Source organism: Columba livia, chromosome 4 (assembly GCF_036013475.1).
Source record: "Columba livia isolate bColLiv1 breed racing homer chromosome 4, bColLiv1.pat.W.v2, whole genome shotgun sequence".
NCBI classification, from domain to species: domain Eukaryota; kingdom Metazoa; phylum Chordata; class Aves; order Columbiformes; family Columbidae; genus Columba; species Columba livia.
This window is the reverse complement of record NC_088605.1, coordinates 57,458,066-57,477,976: the sequence shown is the minus strand read 5'-3', so window position 1 is coordinate 57,477,976 and position 19,911 is coordinate 57,458,066. Positions and strand designations below refer to the sequence as shown.

Sequence of the window (19,911 nt, the reverse complement as noted above, 5' to 3'; positions counted from 1 at the left end):
CAGGGACTTATCTTCCTAACTAAGCAGTCAACTCAACTAACCTTACCGTTTATACAAATATCAAGCAACAAAAATTGGTGAAGTTATTTCAATAAATAAATAATAAAATAGTGAAGACATTCACATCTATAATAATACTACTCTTTCATTTAAGACAACTAAACAGTGACAGGCTTAGTTTTCAATTAGGTGATCTCTTAATTACGACTGTAAATGCTACAAGTATTATTTTTCAAAGACATAGGTAGAAAAGGTGAATCAAACACAGTGGGATCTTTCAACCTACTTCAGAATGCTCAGAAAAATAATCACTATTTTTACATTCTGATTTGGTTTGTTTTATGCTACGGCATTGAAAAGTTTCATTTAATGTAATTTAGCATATCTTAAACAGCAATACAAATTAATGCATTAAGAATATGGATAGTATTAAGAAATATAGAGAAATATATATATTGCATTAAGAAATATTCAGTAAGAAGACAGAAATAGGTTTGTCAGAGTTTCCGCAGACAACCATTTGCTTCATGATGAGGGTAAATGACATAACACTGAGGATTTCACAGATCTACATTATTTTATATTTTGCACTTCACTTTAAAGATCCTCAAAATGATGACAGAATCCAGAATCTTTTCAGCTCCATTTAAACGACACCGATTTCCTAAAACATTCTCACACATGTCGTTCTCATGAATTACGCTCAGACTGCATTATACTTTTGACACTTATCTTCCTTTCCAAACTACCTGCAGGCATGACAGACAAGGTGATCATACAACCTCATCATTTCCTAAAACACTGCCTAGAAAAATCAACAAATGGCCAAAAAAATGGCTTTGGCATAAAACCAAATTATTCAGAAATTCAAAGAACAGAAAGATCAGAAATTTCACATACAAAATTATTTATTCAGAAAAATACAACTGCAGCCTTTACCAACAGAAAATAATAGGATGAGAAAACACTGGTTACACCACTTTTGCAGTGGTTTACATGTATATGCACTGCTTTTTGTAAACGCCATTTATATATGCACTGCTTCAGACAATGGTGTACGTACCGGTGAGGCTGTCTGCACGCATGCTGAGCTTTGGTGCGTGCAGGTGGCATCAGAACTGTGAAACAGCACGAAATTGAATTAACTCCTGACACCAGGAATCCTGGGGACCTTGAGTGCTGCTTGGTCAGAACAGAGTTTGAGTGGGACCAAACCAAGTCTAGTCTTTTTTTAAATGTACTCCACCACTTGCTTTCACATGCCCCTTTCTGAGTACACTCTAAGTACTGCCTTGGGCAGAACGTATGGGATATGACTGTTTCCTATGTGTTACCTAAACTGGCAACATCAGGTAAGGCTCAGATTAGCCATTTAATAAATCAGAGCACCTCATCCATCTTGTATACAACCCCCGCACCTTCAATTTTAACAATGCGGGCAAAAGAGACACTTGGAGGGGAGCTGAAGATGATGTCATCACTGCGACTTTTGGTCTGCAAGTAGGTGGCAAGTGAGGGGAAGATTCAGATCACCCCCATGAGTACCTGAATGTCAGGCAGCGCAGCTACTCCACTTCCAAGGGACACAGAGCCCTCTGCACGATTCCTGGCAGAAAGTGGAGCATCCAAACTCCATCACACCACTCACAGTCTCCTTGTTGCTTTAATTCTTATAAGGAGCTTCTTGAAATTTTAAAAGGTTTAGTTTTTCAAACTGTATTTGGACTTATTTTTTGCTATGTGCTGAGGAGTTAAAAGCATTACTTACTATGAATTCAGGGAAGCTTTTTCAAGTGAAAGTGAAGATTTTTAAACTTTAAAATCTGCCTGGGTCACAGAGGAATGAATGTACCCAGGCAATCTGCATGCCAGGACCCTCTGCATAGCTTCACAAAGCTATGACACTCTGGCAGTGGCTCTTGTGCATTTTTATAAAAGCATTGATTGGACTTCTCTCACTACTTTAACATTTTATGCTCGGTGGATATATAATCAATTCCTAAGTCAGGAATGAAAAACTGTTCAACAATATAACACAACGCCGAAAAAAAGCAGCCAGTCAAACAGCAATAGTTCTGCCAGCTTTTTAAGCATCACTTCCAAATGTTGGGTCTTCAAGCTGTTGTTGATTCTTAAGCACTTGGTAAACATACAGATATGCTTTGGCTTGGGTGGGTTCTTGGTCTGGGGTTTTTCTGTGTGTGTTTGTTGGTTTTGTGGAGGTTTGGGGGGAGGTGGTGTTTGGTTTTGACTTTTGTGTCTGTGTTTAGTTGGTTTGGTTTCGATTTTTTTTTTTTACACAATTAGAAATTGAATTACTGTACTGTGTTGGAATGCTAGGCCAGTTCACCTAGGACAAGTAAAATTATTTTATTCAAAGAAACAATCTTCTGTATCAGGTTATGGTTCTTCACCTTGTCAACTTCACACCTCCCATTCAGGCTCATCTCACTGTCATCTGGGACTACCAAAAGGCTGCCACAGACATTTCAGGTAACCATCTCACCCTGACTACATTTTAAATGAAACAGAAATCCACAGATCACTCCAAAATGTCAAAATGGAAAAATAAATAAGTGATTCATTAACCCTCCCCCTTTTGTCCAGAGGAAGTGAGTTCTTTACCTACATCTGGTTTGTAGGGAAAAAAACTCTCCTTGTAGACAAAGTCAAGTTTTTCTGCTTCTGACTCCTCTACTGCATGATCCTATGGTCACGCTATTTTTGATCCTATTTCAGTTGTGTAATTGAGACTCATATTCTTCTGTCAGTCTCCAGCACCTTCATTTCTTTCTATAGAATAGTGTGGAGCCAGGTTTCCTCTTAGGGACTTAAGAGGCCCTGAGACTCTGTTGCTCCACACTTGGGCACAGAGGTTCCGAGCAGGGTGTTTGCTGGGCTCTGCCCCCCCTTCACACACTGCTGTGGTATTAGGCCTCCCCATCCCACCTATGGTACTGATATTTCTTCTTCAAAAAGACTTCAGAACTTTGTTTCCCTTCCGTATTTTATGACAGTAACTTCAGTGGACCGTTTTTTATCCGAATCTACCTGTTAGACAAGTCTATAAACTCTTCTGTTATCTTAATCTCAAATTTATTTCTGGAGAAGGACAAGGAAGATGAAGGCTGAAGAGAAGGCAGGATCTTCTTAATCACACAGAAGAAAAAGACTTTTAAACTCAGTCTCTTGACATCAGACACAGCCAATGGATGCATAACTCCACCAGGACTGCCTCAACATTTGTAGTTTGCAAACTCATCAGGCTCACAAACGTTAAGTGTCCCATGGACTCTCACACATTGCCTGGGCTCTAGACTTCCTTTAAACTTGGTTCTGTCCATCATTTTAAGAAAAAGAAGCGGGAATTGAGGAACACAGGAAAAAAACAGTTTGATGTAACATCGATCAAACTTTCTTACGTATTTACAAATGCAAATATTGTGTGAATGAATAAATATGATTTTTCTCAGGTTCTAGTTGGATCAAGTCAAGTTCTGTGTTCCATTTGCTGTCATGAAACAAAATTAAAAACAAACAAACAAACCCCAACACCTAGATGATGTACACTGCAACAAAATTAGCATTATGCTAAGGTGTCTGATCATATTTCGCTGTCCTCCTTGTCCTCCATGACAATAATCTCTTTATTAATAAGACAGGCCTGTTTGAATAGACAAATCACAAAAAGACCCTGAAAATTCTTTCTTAGGGAAAGGCACTTTTCACTTAAATAAACCAACTGATTTCTGATGATCAACTCAGATAAGCAGGAACTGCACCTTCTGCAAGTGTTAGCTTGATATGGCTGTAATAAAAGGCAAATCTTTCCAAACAATTCTGTCACCGTATAGTACTTCAAACCTGACCTGCAGCATTCTTGCTAATTTAGCCCTAGACCTTTCTTCTCAAGAGACTGCCTATTTTTAAAAACTCTTGACAAATTATTTAGTGGGTTTCTTTATGAGTTTGTGGTAGAAATATTGGCTTATCCTTAACTGACAGGATATTTTAACTGGCTATGGTAAAAAAAACAACAACAACAACAAAAACCTAACAAACAAGAGAAACCTTCCTTGCATAAAACCAAGACAATCCCTTTTCCTGGTCTAGACTGCTTCCACAAGCCAGATACTCCATTCTCATCTTTCTGTTCAACTGGGTAGGTATCACTGCTGGTGTTCCTATGTCCACAACTGCCACTGACTCAGGAGAAACACACCTCCTACCCGTCACACCAAATTATAATCCAGTGTCACATGTATTGCACATACTGAGTCCACTTTGGAGGCAGTTGTCCTTTGGGGCCTTACTCTTCCAGTGTTCTCCTGCAATTAGCAAGTTGCCTCAGGATGTGTCTTCATGCTCTTCATATACCATCAGACAACTTGAGCCTCGCCACTTGTTGAGCACAGCTGAGGAAGCAAGGCAGGGGTGAAAACAAGGCACAACCAAGGCGGGGTGGATCACTGGCTGCTCTGTCATGGGAGAAGTTTAATGTGAGCTTTTCTCTTCCACCTTCAGGTCAGGCTACCCTGATAGCAATCTTTTTAAATTTTGTCTCTTTTTAAATGCTGCATCATCTCTGCTTACCTGCTTCTGGTTACTCTCATCCAGTCCACATTCAGCTGCCTTAAGAGCTGGTCTGGACAGCTGGACCAGCCCATGCACTAATCCCTTTACGTTCTGTTGTGGATGACAGCCCCATTACAGAAAGGAAATGGAAGATGATGCACTTTTAGAAAAGAACTAGATGGGATCCAGTTCAGTAATGAAGGACAACAAACAAGTGCAACCAGTTGAACAAAGCCCTCCATTGCTTTGGACTTCCCAGAACCTCTACCCCGCCCCAGTCAATGCAGTAAGCTGCATTGTAGCAGAAGAGTACGCACACCACCCGCAGTAACCTGGGTACTTGGCAAAGGGAAATGCTTTGCAGTGAACATGCTGCTAAGAGCAGTAACTGTAGTGATGCTGAGCTCTAACGAGTAGGAAGCATCTGTGCAACTCCATGGGAACAGCCCTGTCAGGCACCTCCGTGTTCTGCAGCACCCAGCTCCAGATTTCAGGTAAGAGGTTGAAAGGCATGAAGCAGTCCTTCCTACATAGCTTTTCACAGTAATCCAAATAGAGCTGGCAGGTCACTAGGGTGTTCTTGCTACTTCACTGCTGGAAAGGCATTCACGTGCAGAGTGTTTAGAAATCTTGGTAAGTAAGAAGGAGAAGCTGTGTAAAAGATCCCAGAGATTGACCAAGAATGGTCAGTACTGAAATTGTCCACCTCTAATAGGCACTAGCAGCAGGAGAGGGAAGCAAAGGGGATGCGTATCTCTGGGAATGAAGCTTCTATACTAAGAGAAGAAAGAGTTTTTGGCACTCAAAAGCCAATAGTTTTCTATTTCCTAGCACTAGCAGAATCAGAAGTATCAGAAAGAATGTATTAATATTTAAATTTTAAAATAAGGCTTTTAATTCTGCCTATCAAAACCTGCAAGCTGTCTCTTGCCTCAGAGAATAAGGCTAAAGGTACGACAGAGATCATACTCAATGGTTTCTCAATTGTGTATTTTAACAAAGAAATCTTTCATTGTTACTCATAAAAATTAAAGGCAGATGTAAGTCTCTGGTTCTGCAAGAGGAAATGAATGTCCTGATCTTATGGTATATTTTGAAAATTCTTGCATTTTCTATATACTTCTATGGCCATGGGAACTGATTTGGAACAAATATAAAAAGAATGCTGGCTCTCTAGATATACCCTCCAGGTGTGCCTTATTTTTTTTTTTCTTAAGAGGTTAAAAAACCCCACAAGGTTTAATAACCAGAATTGTGGAAAAATGAAGCTTACAATTTGTCAACTCACTCCCTACCTCCCAGCTTCAGCAAGGAGGCTGTATATTTTGGGGTTCCCTTATTAAAGTGATTGCAGATTCCTAATCTCATTCTGGGCTCCCCTATGACACATTAAAATCCAAGCCAATCCAAACATACCTGTTGATTTTAAAGCCTTTTATAGAGCTGTAAAAATAACCATAGATATTCTCAATCTGAGATATACCAGAGTTACTCTTCCATTTTACCATGGGACAATGATTTTGAGGGCTAATGAAAATAAATGAGATGAAGCGTACAACCCAAAGGCACCTAAATGGGAGTTTGATGGTTGAAGCTCCCTTGAGGAGCTGAGATTTAAGGATTAGCATCCAAAAATTCTGCTGCAAACAAAGGGGTGACTAACCCTAAAGAAACAGATTAGTAAACACATGACAATTAAGAATCATGAATACTATGTATCCTTGAAAAGGCAGCTGAGAAAAAAAATCAATAAAGGTAAGGGATACTTGTAGACATTATACGAGGCCCGGATAAGCCTTCGTGAAGAACACTGTGTAACTGGGCATGATTCTTTATTACCTGGGCTGGAGAAGATAAACTGGAACAGGCGTACAAAACACCTCAGAATGAAGAATGTGTTTTATGAGCAAAGATTAGAAATGCATTGTCTGTTCAGCCAAGCTGACTGAAGTCTGGGAAAGGGGATAAGATTGTACACAACATGTATGATAATATTGGCAACAAAGACAAATAGGTAAAGCACCTGTCACAAACACTTACTGGAAATGAGAAGTTCTCTGCTTAACAGAGACACACATTTCGGTATTGCAAGGGTGGGGGTAAGCAAAAATCTTTACTTGTAAGTTGGAGCATGTTCAGTTTTGAGGTGAATTGCACAGCACGGAAAACAAGAGGGCTGGGTGAGCTGGGACAGGATCCTCCTGGTATCCTGCTCCAGTGTATGGCTGGCTTCTGCTGCGTAGAAGAAGGACGTGTACCTAAAAGGCTCCCCTAGCATTGCACAGATGAAAATTTCAAGATTAAAACCAATTAGAAAAAAGAAAGTCCTCCATAGGAAAGTTACGTTTTTTAGAATCTTCTACCTAGACAAATTTACAATATTTTGTGTGTGAAGGAGGAACCCTGTTATTCTCTGGTGGTTGTATGCAATTTATGTAACAAAGCCATAAAAGGTGAATTTGAAAAAAGGAAGAAAATTATTAAACAAATATTTAATGGCAGTAATTAAAAAGCTCTTGCTAATTGTAGTTGATTTAGATCAGATCAGAGAATTTTGTCTTCCCAATGATTACAGAAAAAGGAAACGGTGAGGTAAATAAGCAGGTAGAAATAATGATGCACTCTACATCTTTCACATGAATGAGTTGAGCTGTTAGCAGCTAGTGCACTGTGCTGCTTCTCCCCCCCCCCAGCACTGTAATCAGCCTTTTGTCACATACTAGTGAAATCCATTAGCTGCAGCTTTCCCATCAACTTCCAAGCCTTTCCAGCTCCTCAAATATTTGCATATTTAACAACTCGTTTGACTGGTATCAGCTCGCATTTACCAAGTGCTTGAGAGGAAAACCAAGACATAGTGTGCAGCCTTAAAAAAAAAAAAAAGTAATGACAGCTCCTTCTAATAAAATGATTTAACTGAAAAACAGGATTTGAGAAGACTTAGCAAAAATTTTAGTTGAGAAGTATCAACAACTTTTAAAACAATGTTTTAATGTAAGGATTGTGGATATAGAGGAAACCTTCAGTATTTCAATCAGCTTCTAGTTTCATTCACAGCCTTATTCACCAGTAATTTTATTTCAGTTTTCTCTGTGATAATTGCACAGAATTTCTTTTACTTGTCTACTCCTGAATTTTTTCAGCACTTCTACTTTCTAGTACTTATGGCATCACCACTACAGTGCCACCATAAAAATATCTACTATAAAATTCAGAAAATTGAGAGGGTACCAGAAAAGAAAACATCACTGAATAAATCAAGAAAAGATGCACGCTGATAAAGCCTTGGAAAGATTCCATTTTGACACAAATGCCACTGTAATTTTCTTTAGTAAAACAGCAAACATGGGAGCAACGCGTGACAGTTACATGGAGTTTTTTGCCAAGTGTATTTTTTAAAAATACACATGAATTTTGTATTGGTTTTTTAACATTCCATGTTAACTGGTTTGCAGGCATGCTTGCGAAGAATGTGAAGTACATAAAAACAAACCACTTATCTCTAACATTTTCTTTGATGGCTTTCAATAAAGATACGTAGATTTACACACCTTGACTTTCGTTACTTTGATAGCTAACTGGCTGTGCTTCCAACAACTAAAGAGACTATTTCTGTCAGGCAACAAGCTGCGAGGGTAACCCCAAGAAGGTGGGAGAGCTGGGATACTGTGCCATAAAAACCACTGCATCACATTTGGTTCCAACAAGCATGCAGATGACTGGCTTCTTGTATTTTGATAACAAATACGATCAACAAAATTATAAGCTTGTGTGGCTTGGTAAAATTACCAGTCCACATGATCAATAGACTTTAAGGACAGAGAAAGCAACTCCGTCCCAGTGAGGCTGGGAAGGAACAGAACCATGTTCACACAAGAAAGGTTACTCTGCATCCCCTGCCATGGCAGAGGCATGGATGCATATAGATATATGTACAATATCTACGCTCACTCTGCTTCCAAGGCAATTCAAGAGACGTGACCTCACTGAGGTACCAGGTTGGCCTCCAGTTTGCGCAATACAAAGGTGTATGAAATCCCTCAATGAAAATAAACCTGCATGGATGTACATTCCTGTTTGTCATTACTAAAGTTACAATCTAGGGACATCTAAGCATGATGATACAGCTACAACTCTTACAGAGTGCAGCACTCCTGAAGTTCTGTCTTTCAAACAAGATGTCATAAAAAGGTGGTGACATCTCCACATGATTAAAGAGACCACAGAACTATTATCTTCAGCATATGATGACATCTTTCGTTTAATTATCTTTTAGTAACATAAGTGTGCCTGAATATAGTATACTTATTAATTCAAATCATAAAGTGTTATTACAAATCATAAAATGTTGTTGCAATTTACCAAAGGAAACAACTAAACTGAATACAGAGAACAAGTCACATGATAAGTAAAAATGGACAGTACTGTTTTCATACCCGAGTGACCAGCTTTCTCAGGCATCACTTATCTTATTCATTGCCATTATTTATTGATAGCAATACAGTTATTTCCAAAAGCAAAATTTTGTCTACGCTGTAATCTCTAGCTGGCGTGGGGTTTGAGTTTTTGTTTGTTTGTTTTTGTTTTTTTCCCCAAGTGTCTTTAAGAAAATAAAAGTTATTTCTACTCTTTAAACTTTTTCATGATCAATCTGTTACTGCTGCTTTCGGCTAAGTATTTGACCCGACAAGAGGAAGACAGACAGCAGCCTTCTCTGAATGCTCTGGTACACAACCTCCTAATTATCATTAATGAAACACTACAGAATGTTGCAAAGAAATGTGAACAGTATAACCCCGTGTTAACTTGAAACTGATATATTTTGCAGCACTTTGTCTCAATGCTCCCACTCACCACGTCTAAGAATTCTAATCAATTATATTTAGTTTATGAGACATTGCCCATATATAATATAATTGCTGGGAATACAATGTATTAACTTTTAATAATAAGGGTTAACGTGATGATGATGATATTGCAGATTAATGCACCTGGAAGACAAGATTCAATAGCTTTTTATAAGGTAAAATGTTGATCAGGGGTATCCATGGTGAAGATGGCTATTCTTTAAAGTCTAGCCAGGCATCCTCACAAGGATACAGTCTGGTAATCACATGCACAGTTCTTAAAGATGCATTAAAACAATTAGAACCTCTTAGAACTCTTTTTTGGGGTAAGTTTTACACAAAAAGTTTCACACAAAAAGTTTCATAGTAGGAATAGAGTTTTCAGAAATGTAACTGACAATCTTATGTTCAACACCATTCACTTATAATGATAAATTATTTGCATTAAATGCATTATTTATTATAAGCTTCAACATGTCTTTAGCAATGTTGTTTAGGCAATTTTTATTTACATTAGTAGGCAACGACGAACAGAAGAGGCTGTTCAGAACATTATATTCACTGGTGCACACAGGGCAAAATTTAAATCATAACTGCTATCACAGGTTAGCCTATATAACAAACTAATGGACAACAATTTACTTCTGGCAGCACTAAGGATATTATATGCACTGTATACAGGGAGACTAATAAAAAGGACCACTAATGCAATACAGCATTCATACTATCATAGTATGGCTCTGTGGAAGAGCTAATGCTCATGAGTACCAAATTCAGGAATTAAAATTCACTGAAGGTCCCTGAATGATATTCAGAAGCCCAGCGCAAATACTGTTGAGGTAAATGAGAGTTTTATCTTGCAACTTGAAAATTTCACCCTTTATTAACCAAGCGCTAAGGCTAAGCTAATGAATAGTCCAGAAAAGATAACTAGGAAATTACTAGTTAGTGTTTCTCACTCCACAGTGACTACATGGTACAGGAACAGTGCAGCAGGGAATGGACAGTTAGTTTGCTATCTTAAATACCTGCCACTGGATAAACTGACCCTTCAGAGAAGGTAGACCTCATCTTGGCAAGGTGCACTGCTGGGCTGACCAGAACGGCTGCTCTTCATGCATCAAGTCCTCAGCAACATCCTCAAGAAGTTTTAAATATTTATATATCCCAAGAGAAGTCCTCGAATTTTGGGCTTTGTGACAAAAAATGCAGCTTTTGTAACTACCCCATTCCCAAGCTAGTCTATCACTCTGATGAAAAAAATAATTCATGTGTGTATTTTCCTCAAGAAGAACAGCTCTGAGTCATGTTACAAACCACAGAACAATTAATGTGCATTTTACACAGTTCTCATACAAGTGCCTCCAGGGCTGGTAGGAAGAACATACACTTTGCCTTCCTGTTGTTGCACATATAAAGTTTTACCACCTCTTTTGAGAAGTAACAGTGAAAACTGCCATTTATGAGACATCTTGTTATCTGTCCGTAAAGTCACCATAGTAAACATCTTTATCTTGCTTGAAAATGTATGCAGAACATTCCTTAATATTTCCATTTCTACAGAAAGTAACCCCTTTGGCTACACAGAGCACCAAAACTCAGTGAGGAATAGCAGGGTGAAAGTTGCCAGTGAGGAAAAGTAAAAACAGCTGAAGTTCCAGTCACTTAGAAACAAATGCACAGGTCTCCGGATTAATGCCAGTGGAAGAAACATGTTGCATGCAGGAGGGAACATGACAGGAAAATAGAGAAGCAGAATCAACGTATTCAGTGCAAGAATAACAAAAGACCCATTTTTCTTAGAACAGTTGTCTTTTTCAATTGACAGTAAGCCTGTGATCCCAGGTATATCAAGAGAGCTTTGCTGGTGTGCATTGATATATAGGATAAGGTCAAAGCAGCTCTTGTGTAAACATAGCTTAGCTGCATCAGATGAATTACAATTTTCTACAGTAAAATAAAAATACCATAAAATAAAAACCTTCCCACATAGCTTTACTTCAGCAGTAGTTGATAATGTTACAGCCATTCTCACAATACTATTTATGCCAGTTTAGTTTACACTGCTATATTAGTATACTGTACATATATTGCTTAAGCATCCCTACTATAAACAGGGCACCACTTGCATATCACTTACAAATTGTTTCTGACTAACTTCACTCTCATCCCCTTTCCAGGGTGCTGGCTTATGTACAATGCAAGTAGTAAGATAAACATAAAAGACAACATATACATCTCCTGAAAACCTTTAAGTGCTTCAGCCTGTTTCCCTGATCTTCACAAAGCCACAGTCCTCAGTAACTTGTACCATACCAAACAATTTGTGCCAGCAAATCCTCCACAAGCATCAAGACTTCCCAACTGATAAGGGACTCACTAAAGCACCATTACCTACCTGTTAAAATCTCTTCATTGCATACTGATTAATATCCATACTTTTATAAAACATGAAGATAAAACTTTGTCTTCTCCCTTTTGTTCTACCATGAACTGTAAGGAACCAAGGCCCTCACTGAAGACTAATGATTGAAAAACAAATCTTGAACTAATGGGAATGAAGCAGCATCACATTTAGTGATACACAGGGGCTCCAGTAGCTTGTCTTCCTGCTGCTGATCTCTCACTAACCTCTACAATCAAAATACCCAGGGGCTTAGCTGCCCAGGAGTGAGGCTCTGTTTACCTGGACAGTGCTTTCTCAGTTGGCCTGTCATCCATTTTGGATCATTAGGACTTTGTCCAGCTCCTGCATGTGAAAGATCTCCAGGAGATCTCCTAACTGAGTGATCATCTTATTTGGTAAGAGTTTGTATTTTACCCAGCCTGACTAACAGCATATGGTTTTGTGATTCTGCAAGAACAACGGGTTTTGGTCCTCTTCAAACGAAGTACAGGTAGAGTTTCCATTCATCACATTGGTGGTCTTTCTGGGAGGGAGCTTATTTCAGATACTGACCAGAAAAATCTTCCTCATTATTTAAACACTGTTAAATTACTTAAATTTATGCCTTAAATGTACTAACAGGTGCAAGGTTACCCAGTAAGAAGACGTCTTAAGATCAAGATACTTACAAAAAGCAGAAGCAGAAGTGGAGTTATAACAATGCCCTGGAAGAAATAAGAATTAAAAAAAAAGTCTGTTAGTCGGGGAAACAATACTCTTTACTTTCACGTACCTTAGTGCCTGGAAATACACAAACATCATTCAACATCATAGAAATGAAGTGACAAGAAGTTCAACTTTGGTCTTCACTATGTACATTCTTTAGCACCTGTATATCGATCATTTTATAAACTATACTCAGTACAAAGTATCTTTTTATTTTTTACCTCTAGCTTTCCCCATTCGCACCTAACTCCCTCTATTCTAGAAGATCTGATATACAGAAATATAGATCAATTATTTAAAAAAAGATCTTAAAGCTTCCCCTCACTGTGCTGTATTGTAACTCCACTAAGCTACTCCTTAGGGGAAGACTTGTGATCAAGTCCCATGCTACCCAGTCCCAGGTCCTCTTCTGAGCAAAAGTCGCATCAACTGTGATGAATGAGGTGTCGTGACTGTGTAATGTAAACTGATATTCCCCAAGGAAATGAGCTGAGATCTCAAAACTCATTTCACTTGATTAGACCTCATGTCTCGCTGGTAGAAGGCAAGTCTTTCATCTAATTTAATCACACAGGACCACCTCAGCTTTCCACATCCCCCAGGCAGACACAAGCAAAAAGACTTGTTGTCTTCACTGACAAGAGACGGGTTTAAAGCTGATGATTGGACAAACAGAAGATTTTAGTTTCATGACAGCAAATCTTAAAATGAGTTGTTTGGGCTGGGACTTAACATGACATCCATCGGTTTCATAGCTGCAAATAGCAATTCCCTATCACCCTTCCATCTGACTTGAACATTTTATTATTGCTCAATAAAATTATTCTATCCTTTAATGCAGGCTAATTAATAAACTTTGCTCAAAACTTCTTTAAGCCAAGTCTATATTCTTCATCCAGCTACTTCTCAAGAATAACTAGTCCTCCAGCTATTCATTAACTTTATTGTTTAAAGGACAAAAGTCCAAAATTAACTTGCATTCATCTGAAGGTATGCTTATTTTTTGGGTTTTTTTTAGCTCCAAGTTAAAAATAATTAAACAAAAAAGTTGTCCCCTGCTTTTCATTCAACCTTGAGTAACATAACTTTACTCCAATCTTTTGGAAACTAATATAAAGAAAAGCCTTAAACAACTACTTTTATATTCGTTTTGCTTTCTGAGTTCACAAAAAGCATGGATCCAGACAGCCAACTAGGTACAGAGTGCCTCTTGCACTCTTTAAACAAAATGCAACAAGTAAATGCCACAAATTACAGCAGACATGAAGGGTCGAGGAGGCAACAGCTAAGCTGTGCAACTTGAAGGCTCTGCAGAATTTAAAACATATTTTGAAATACTCCATATCTGACTGCCCTACAGTCAAGCTATCCATAATCATTTATCTTTTTGCAAATGTCACCACTGAGATAAATCATAAAAGACAAGAAATATAAGAAGTAGAAGCAATAAGAATTCCTTCAGGGAATCACTGTTTACAAGAGGCTGAGACCAAAATGCAGATAACAGTTATGAAGAAATACAGGTGTTCAAGTGTATCAGCTGTAGAGTAAGAAACAAAAGCTGAGGGAGGGAGGAGGAAACAAAGAGCTAAACTGACATTTGTGTACAGGAGCATCTGCAATGCTTAGAATGGAGAACTGGCAATAAGATTCGTATAATGTAGATGCAACACAGCCACTTCATCAGAATGATCAAACTCCATCTTTTATGAACTACCACTAAGAATGAGCCAGAATTACTTCTTTCTCCCCTTTCCCCAGTAACAACGACACTGCACAACTCAACTATTACCGAGTGCCTGACTGTTCCCTAGGCACCTGTGATTTTGGGGGGGGGCAGAACACCACCGCAGAATGGTTCCAGCTTTATACCTTCTTGGGCACAAGCAAAGAGGAGCAGGGATAGAGTGGGAGATGATACACCACAAGCGTCCTCTACTCCACATGAGCATTGAGTGTAGGGAGAAGAGAGCACACTGCCAGCTGGTGAGTACAGGCACCTCACCTCGACACCTGAAGGAACTCAATGATTCAGCACCATTAGTCATTTCTTATGCAGTTAGTGCCTCACTGCATTCTATAGAGTTTCTATACAGTATTTAAAAAAAAGCAAGCAAAGGTAAAACCAAAATAACCCTCCCCTTTATCTTGTTGATAAATAAAGATGATGCCCTTCCTCTATAGGATTGGACCTGTGACTTGGTATACATTTGCTTTGGAGGCTTGGTGATATTAACACAATTGGCAATAGGCTGCTAATTCAAAGCACAGAACATCACAAAAGGAAATATTATCTCTGTGACAGTAACACTTCTTCATAATTCTGTAAGTGGAGAAGAAAAGGATCCCAGTGAAAACCACAAATAGATTCCTGACTGAGCTTGTTGAAAATACAGCATTCGAAAGATCAATTCTAGCAATTCTGTACAAAATTTCGCTATTAAACCTGGTGATCTTAATAATCGGAAGCAAGTTTCCCATTGCCTCACCACAGAAAGGATTTATAAGGTTGAATTTTCCCATTTGTGACACATATGCAGTTCCCCAGGAAGCTGACAGAACAGACAAGTCCATATTAAAAAATAAATGTTGTTGCTGAATCAGGGTAATTTGATGTTAATGTTATATTTCCATTAGGAGTGCTGGTTTGAAAAACCACAGGGATTACATTAAAACCAAGGGGGCTTTTTTTCAGTCAGTAGTGCTGTGGTGAGTGTGACGGTTTACAGGTGCAAGCAAGGCAAATCTTGTTAGGGGAGGGAACCTCAGTTACCAGACTGACCGATGGAGCTGGAAAAGAACAAACTTTGGGCAAATAAAGTCCATTTATATGTTATATGAAAACACTGACGTGCTTTTGTGTGCAAAAGCCGTTCTCTTCAGGTTTCTGTTCCAGAGTTGAAGAGGTTTTTATGCGATTAAAGCATATCTGTCTAACATAGGTATTACCTTTCCCTGCACATGCTGCCTCACTTCAACGTTATCTCTTTCTTAGAAATGTGCTCCTCAATATGCTCATAAGCATTATGTGATGCATCTCAATACATACCTAGTAAAGAATAATATAAAGATCACTCTGAGTCTAAAACCTACTGATAGAAAATACAGACAACGACTTGGGTTTTAAAGAGAAAACCAAAATCTGATTCACTCAGAATAAAAATAAGACAGAAGAAAACTGTTACTCTGCACGGTCCAGCTCATGCACCAGCAGAGTCTTAACAAAGATGACTGTATTCTGACACTGGCAGTGTGGCTGCTTTCTGAGACTATGACAGGCTGAAAAGCACAAAGGAAGGTAAAAGTTAAAATAAAGGCTATCATTTCTAAGTCCATCAGACATTAACACCACCAGAGAGGAAAAAGTAACTAAATTTGGCTACGCTTTTCCCTGCCTTGCTTTCCAGGCAATTGCTGTCAAATACACAGTGTATGGAGATAAACAGATTGTAGATTAGCACTTCCAGCAGAAGCCGAGCATCTGCCCTTGAGAATGCAAGGTCATCACACAGTTTTAGCATCTTCAAAGTTTGGTTGGAGTGTTAAGCTTTCCGACTGCTGCCCACAATGGAGTCAAAGTTGTAAAGTGACTGCCGTTTGCTATCAGCAGAAAAACTTTCAAGAAATCCATTTACACCTCTGATGTGAAAGACTGACTGAATATATTTCAATGATTTTTGTGGAAAGGGAAGAAAAACTCCCAGCCTGACCCAAGACACTGATAGAACACATGAGTCTGAATAGTCATACTAGATATCTATAAACACATTCCTTTTTACAGCAAAGATCATGAAGCATGTCTTAATTAAGATAGTATAAATACAGGTTTGTGTGTGTGAGCATATGCATAAACATAAACTTTAACAGGAAGGATACATTTAGAGATCCATTTAACTGGTATTTGCCTTATAAAGACGTTTTCCATAGGTTTCAGCCTGTACGGCATTGCCATAGAGCAGATATTAAAAGGTGTTTATTCTTCAAGAGAATATGTAGAATCAATACATGTAATTGGTTGCCAAAGCAGACAGCAAAAGGAAGTAACATAATAGATTTGAAACTATGATGACAAATCATTAAGAAAGAAATTATGCAAATAATAAGAGGAAGGTGGGCACAGATCCAGAGGGACACACATGGTAGAAGATGAGTAAGGATTATTGCAATGAGGCATGAAATACATGTGAACTTTCCTTCGTTTCCTTTACCCACAAATTTCCCATGCAATTTTTCTTCATTCTTACAGGTCAGCAGTAGGACACAAGTGTGGCAATTATTCATGAAAGAAAAAACCTTAACCATCTGATTTGTCTTAAGAAGTAGGGCTAGAAAAAAAATAAATCTTTTTGTAATCAGGGTTCTGAACAAATGTGTGTTTTCCGAAATCAATTTCGTACATCTGTGCTTAAAGCTACAGATGTTCTTGAATGCTTCATCAGAGCAAAAGTGTAAGCAGTGTTAAGTTATAAACTGAATACAGGTTAGTAAAAAGTCAACTGGGCAGCATTTCCATCACTACTGATATGGTAAGTTGCAAGAAAAAAGGCTATGAACTCTGGACAATTTTATCAGAAGACAAGCATGAATGAGAACAGAAATTCAATCTTCATCTGTGTACTGCAGTACTTTTCACATGCTTTTATTTCAAGAGTCACTGGCACATTCTGGAAAAGAAAGAACAACCAAAAAAACCCAGCCTGCCCCCCTCACCAAAAAAACACAACCAAACCAAACCAAACAAAACCAAAAACAACCAACCAACAAAACCCCACAAAACAACAACAAAAAAGCTAAACACAACCAAAAACTGTGTAGTTTTTCTGACTACAACATGAGAAATAGACTTTGAAACACTTATTATTTTTATTTCTTCTTGTGTATTTTGTTTCCTTGCTTCTGTGCTTACACATGTTCCACCTGGACATGTTCCTGTGTGACCTCACCTAGGCGTTCCTGCTCCAGCAGAGGGATTGGACTAGATCCTCTTTTGAGGTCCTTTCCAATCCCAAACATACTGTGATACTGTGAAGTGTGGTTTTTTAAAAAATACATATTTTTCTTTGTTTTTGACAAATACGCAGACAACTTTATCATGTTTTACATTTCCAAAATAAAACCCAGCCTCTAGAAAAGTACTTCTAGGTCTGAATTAGGTATGTTTGTGAGCAATACAGGACAGTCAAATTCTGACAGAATATAGATAAACAGATCTGGTACCATCACCAGGGGAAAAAAAGTAGGCTCCCCTAAAGGTCAAAAAGCTTATTGCTCAGTATTTTCAAGAACGTGATAGTGATTGTACAGATGACACAGATGTACTCAAAGCCAACTTTCAGTCTACTCAAATGAAGAAGTACAATTCTTCCCCCTACCCTCACCCCTCAGATTGGTCACCGCTCCACAATTCCACATTGTGATATAGCACCTCTGTAGAACTTCACTCATTAGCCGTGATACCACATTATGCGTCCTCTTGAATAAACTGACTTAAGTATAGTCCCATGCCAAACTGCTTTGTAGTAATCTTAATTTTAGGCATCATATAAAGAATGACTCCTACTGTTGAAGCAGGGCACACACCTGGATAACCTGCTAAAATCCTTCAGAAATTAGTTGCTTTCTCACCTCCTCCTTTTTTCCACCTGTGCCCACTTACTTCTTTGGAAAGATGCAGTATCTCTTGACAGACACCGCAGAACAAGTTAAAAACGCCTACACTAAACATACTTTCTAGGTTCAAAACCAAAAGTGCAAAAAACCCACTGAAAGTCAGGTTGGCATAGCCTATGCAAGTCCTTGTGAAACCATCGGTGTGGGCTGAACAAAGAGGGATCATAACAGAAAACGGCCTGATAACAGGATTGCATATCTCAGTTTTCAAGTACTATACCATTTTAACATGATTTCAAGTCTGTAACTGAAATTATTTGGAAAACATTTCAGTACGTTAGTATTTGGATCAAGTGGTTGCAGGAGCCTATTTGTACAACCTTTTCCTGGCTTCTTTAAACAGTTTTTAATATTTGTGTAAGCATGGCTATACAAACTATACTGTTCATTTGTTCCTGCTTAAAGACAGCAATGGAAAGAAGAAATTTTTGTTGATTTAGACGTTGAACTAGACTTCCACAATAAAACATATGTTTTACTCCTCTTTCAAACTTCATGTCCATGTAAATGGACAATCTTGGAGATTAAATTGGAGCTGCACTTCCTGTTGTGCTTGTAATTTCAGTCATTGCCCACGATGCAACTTCAAAGACCCTGGGTTGTTCCCTTATAGACCTCACAGAAGCTCCTGATGCCAAATAATCACTTGCCTTTTGTTTTCCAATTTTATTGTTTTCAAAATAATTTCAGGTGCAAAACATGGGACTTTAAAAGTCTCCTCCCATACATCCCTTTTCTGTCAGCTACTCCAAAGACACCGTTGGTTCTAAGAGGGCTTATACAACTTCAGAATAAAATATGTTGTTTAGCTCTTTATTGTACTGTTTTATACCAAGAACAAAGACTTTACGAAGTGATGATTTTTAGGATGCTAAATACATCCATCCTCCCTGTAATAAATAATACAAAAATCTGAAAAGATACTGAAAAAGCATGAAGTTAAATTAACACAATTCATTAAATTAATAAACACTGTATAAAACCAAGGCAATGAACTACAATACAAAATTGAAAATACGATTCTACATAACCCTAATTCAACTGTAATTATAAATAAGCACCATAACAATACCTGCAACGTATCCAATTAGGCCAATATTGGATTTTAATAACAAAACTCTAAAATTAGAAGTCCTATGTCAAAATGGGTTTTGCTTTATTGGAAGGAATAAAATAAATCAGATTTCATACCAACTATGAGATTATGCATATTACTTTGTGAATTGTTCCAGATGTCGCACCACCTTTGTTCTCCTAGTGGCCTCTATTGTGGGAAGGGTTTGTGGGTTTTGTTTTGTGGTTTCGTTCTTTCGTTTGTTTGTTTTTAAAAAGATAATATTAAAAAGCATGCTAGCATCAGAAAATAGTAGAAACCAAAAGCATTTCCATTGTTTATCAGTAATTACTAACTGCAGATGTTCCCTTCACACATATTTTATTCAAGTATGAAATCAAAATGGAATAAAAAGGAATGCAGGCAGCAAGTTTTGGTTTTTCCAACACAAGAGAACCCAGAAACTAATAATAAAGTGATCTGAACTACTGGCAGTAACACTACTACATTTGTCACAGACTGAGCGTAAAGAACAAAATCAAAAGGTGAAAGCATTTTTTCAGTAAGTTTGAGAGGTGAGTTTCCAGTATTGGATTGAGAATAAAGCCAAGAGTATGAACAGAGTATTTCAGAAAGGTAAAACTCCACATAAG

General features: G+C 38.1%; 1 protein-coding gene across 10 annotated transcripts in view; it reads right to left on the bottom strand.

Annotated features, from left to right (window-relative positions):
* The window catches only part of SLC10A7 (solute carrier family 10 member 7), a 151,004-nt gene that overhangs the window by 39,805 nt on the left and 91,288 nt on the right, over positions 1–19,911 (bottom strand). For 8 of the 10 annotated variants that reach the window (XR_010472376.1, XM_065061954.1, XM_065061950.1 and 5 more), the window contains one exon: positions 12,498–12,533. The exons of the other annotated variants lie outside the window; for them this stretch is intronic. Coding sequence is in view for 5 of the 8 variants with exons in the window: in XM_065061950.1 (XP_064918022.1) it covers positions 12,498–12,533 (36 nt within the window). In the remaining 3 variants the exon portion in view is untranslated. Of the gene's footprint in view, positions 1–12,497; positions 12,534–19,911 lie in introns of those variants that run through there. 10 annotated transcript variants of the gene reach the window in all.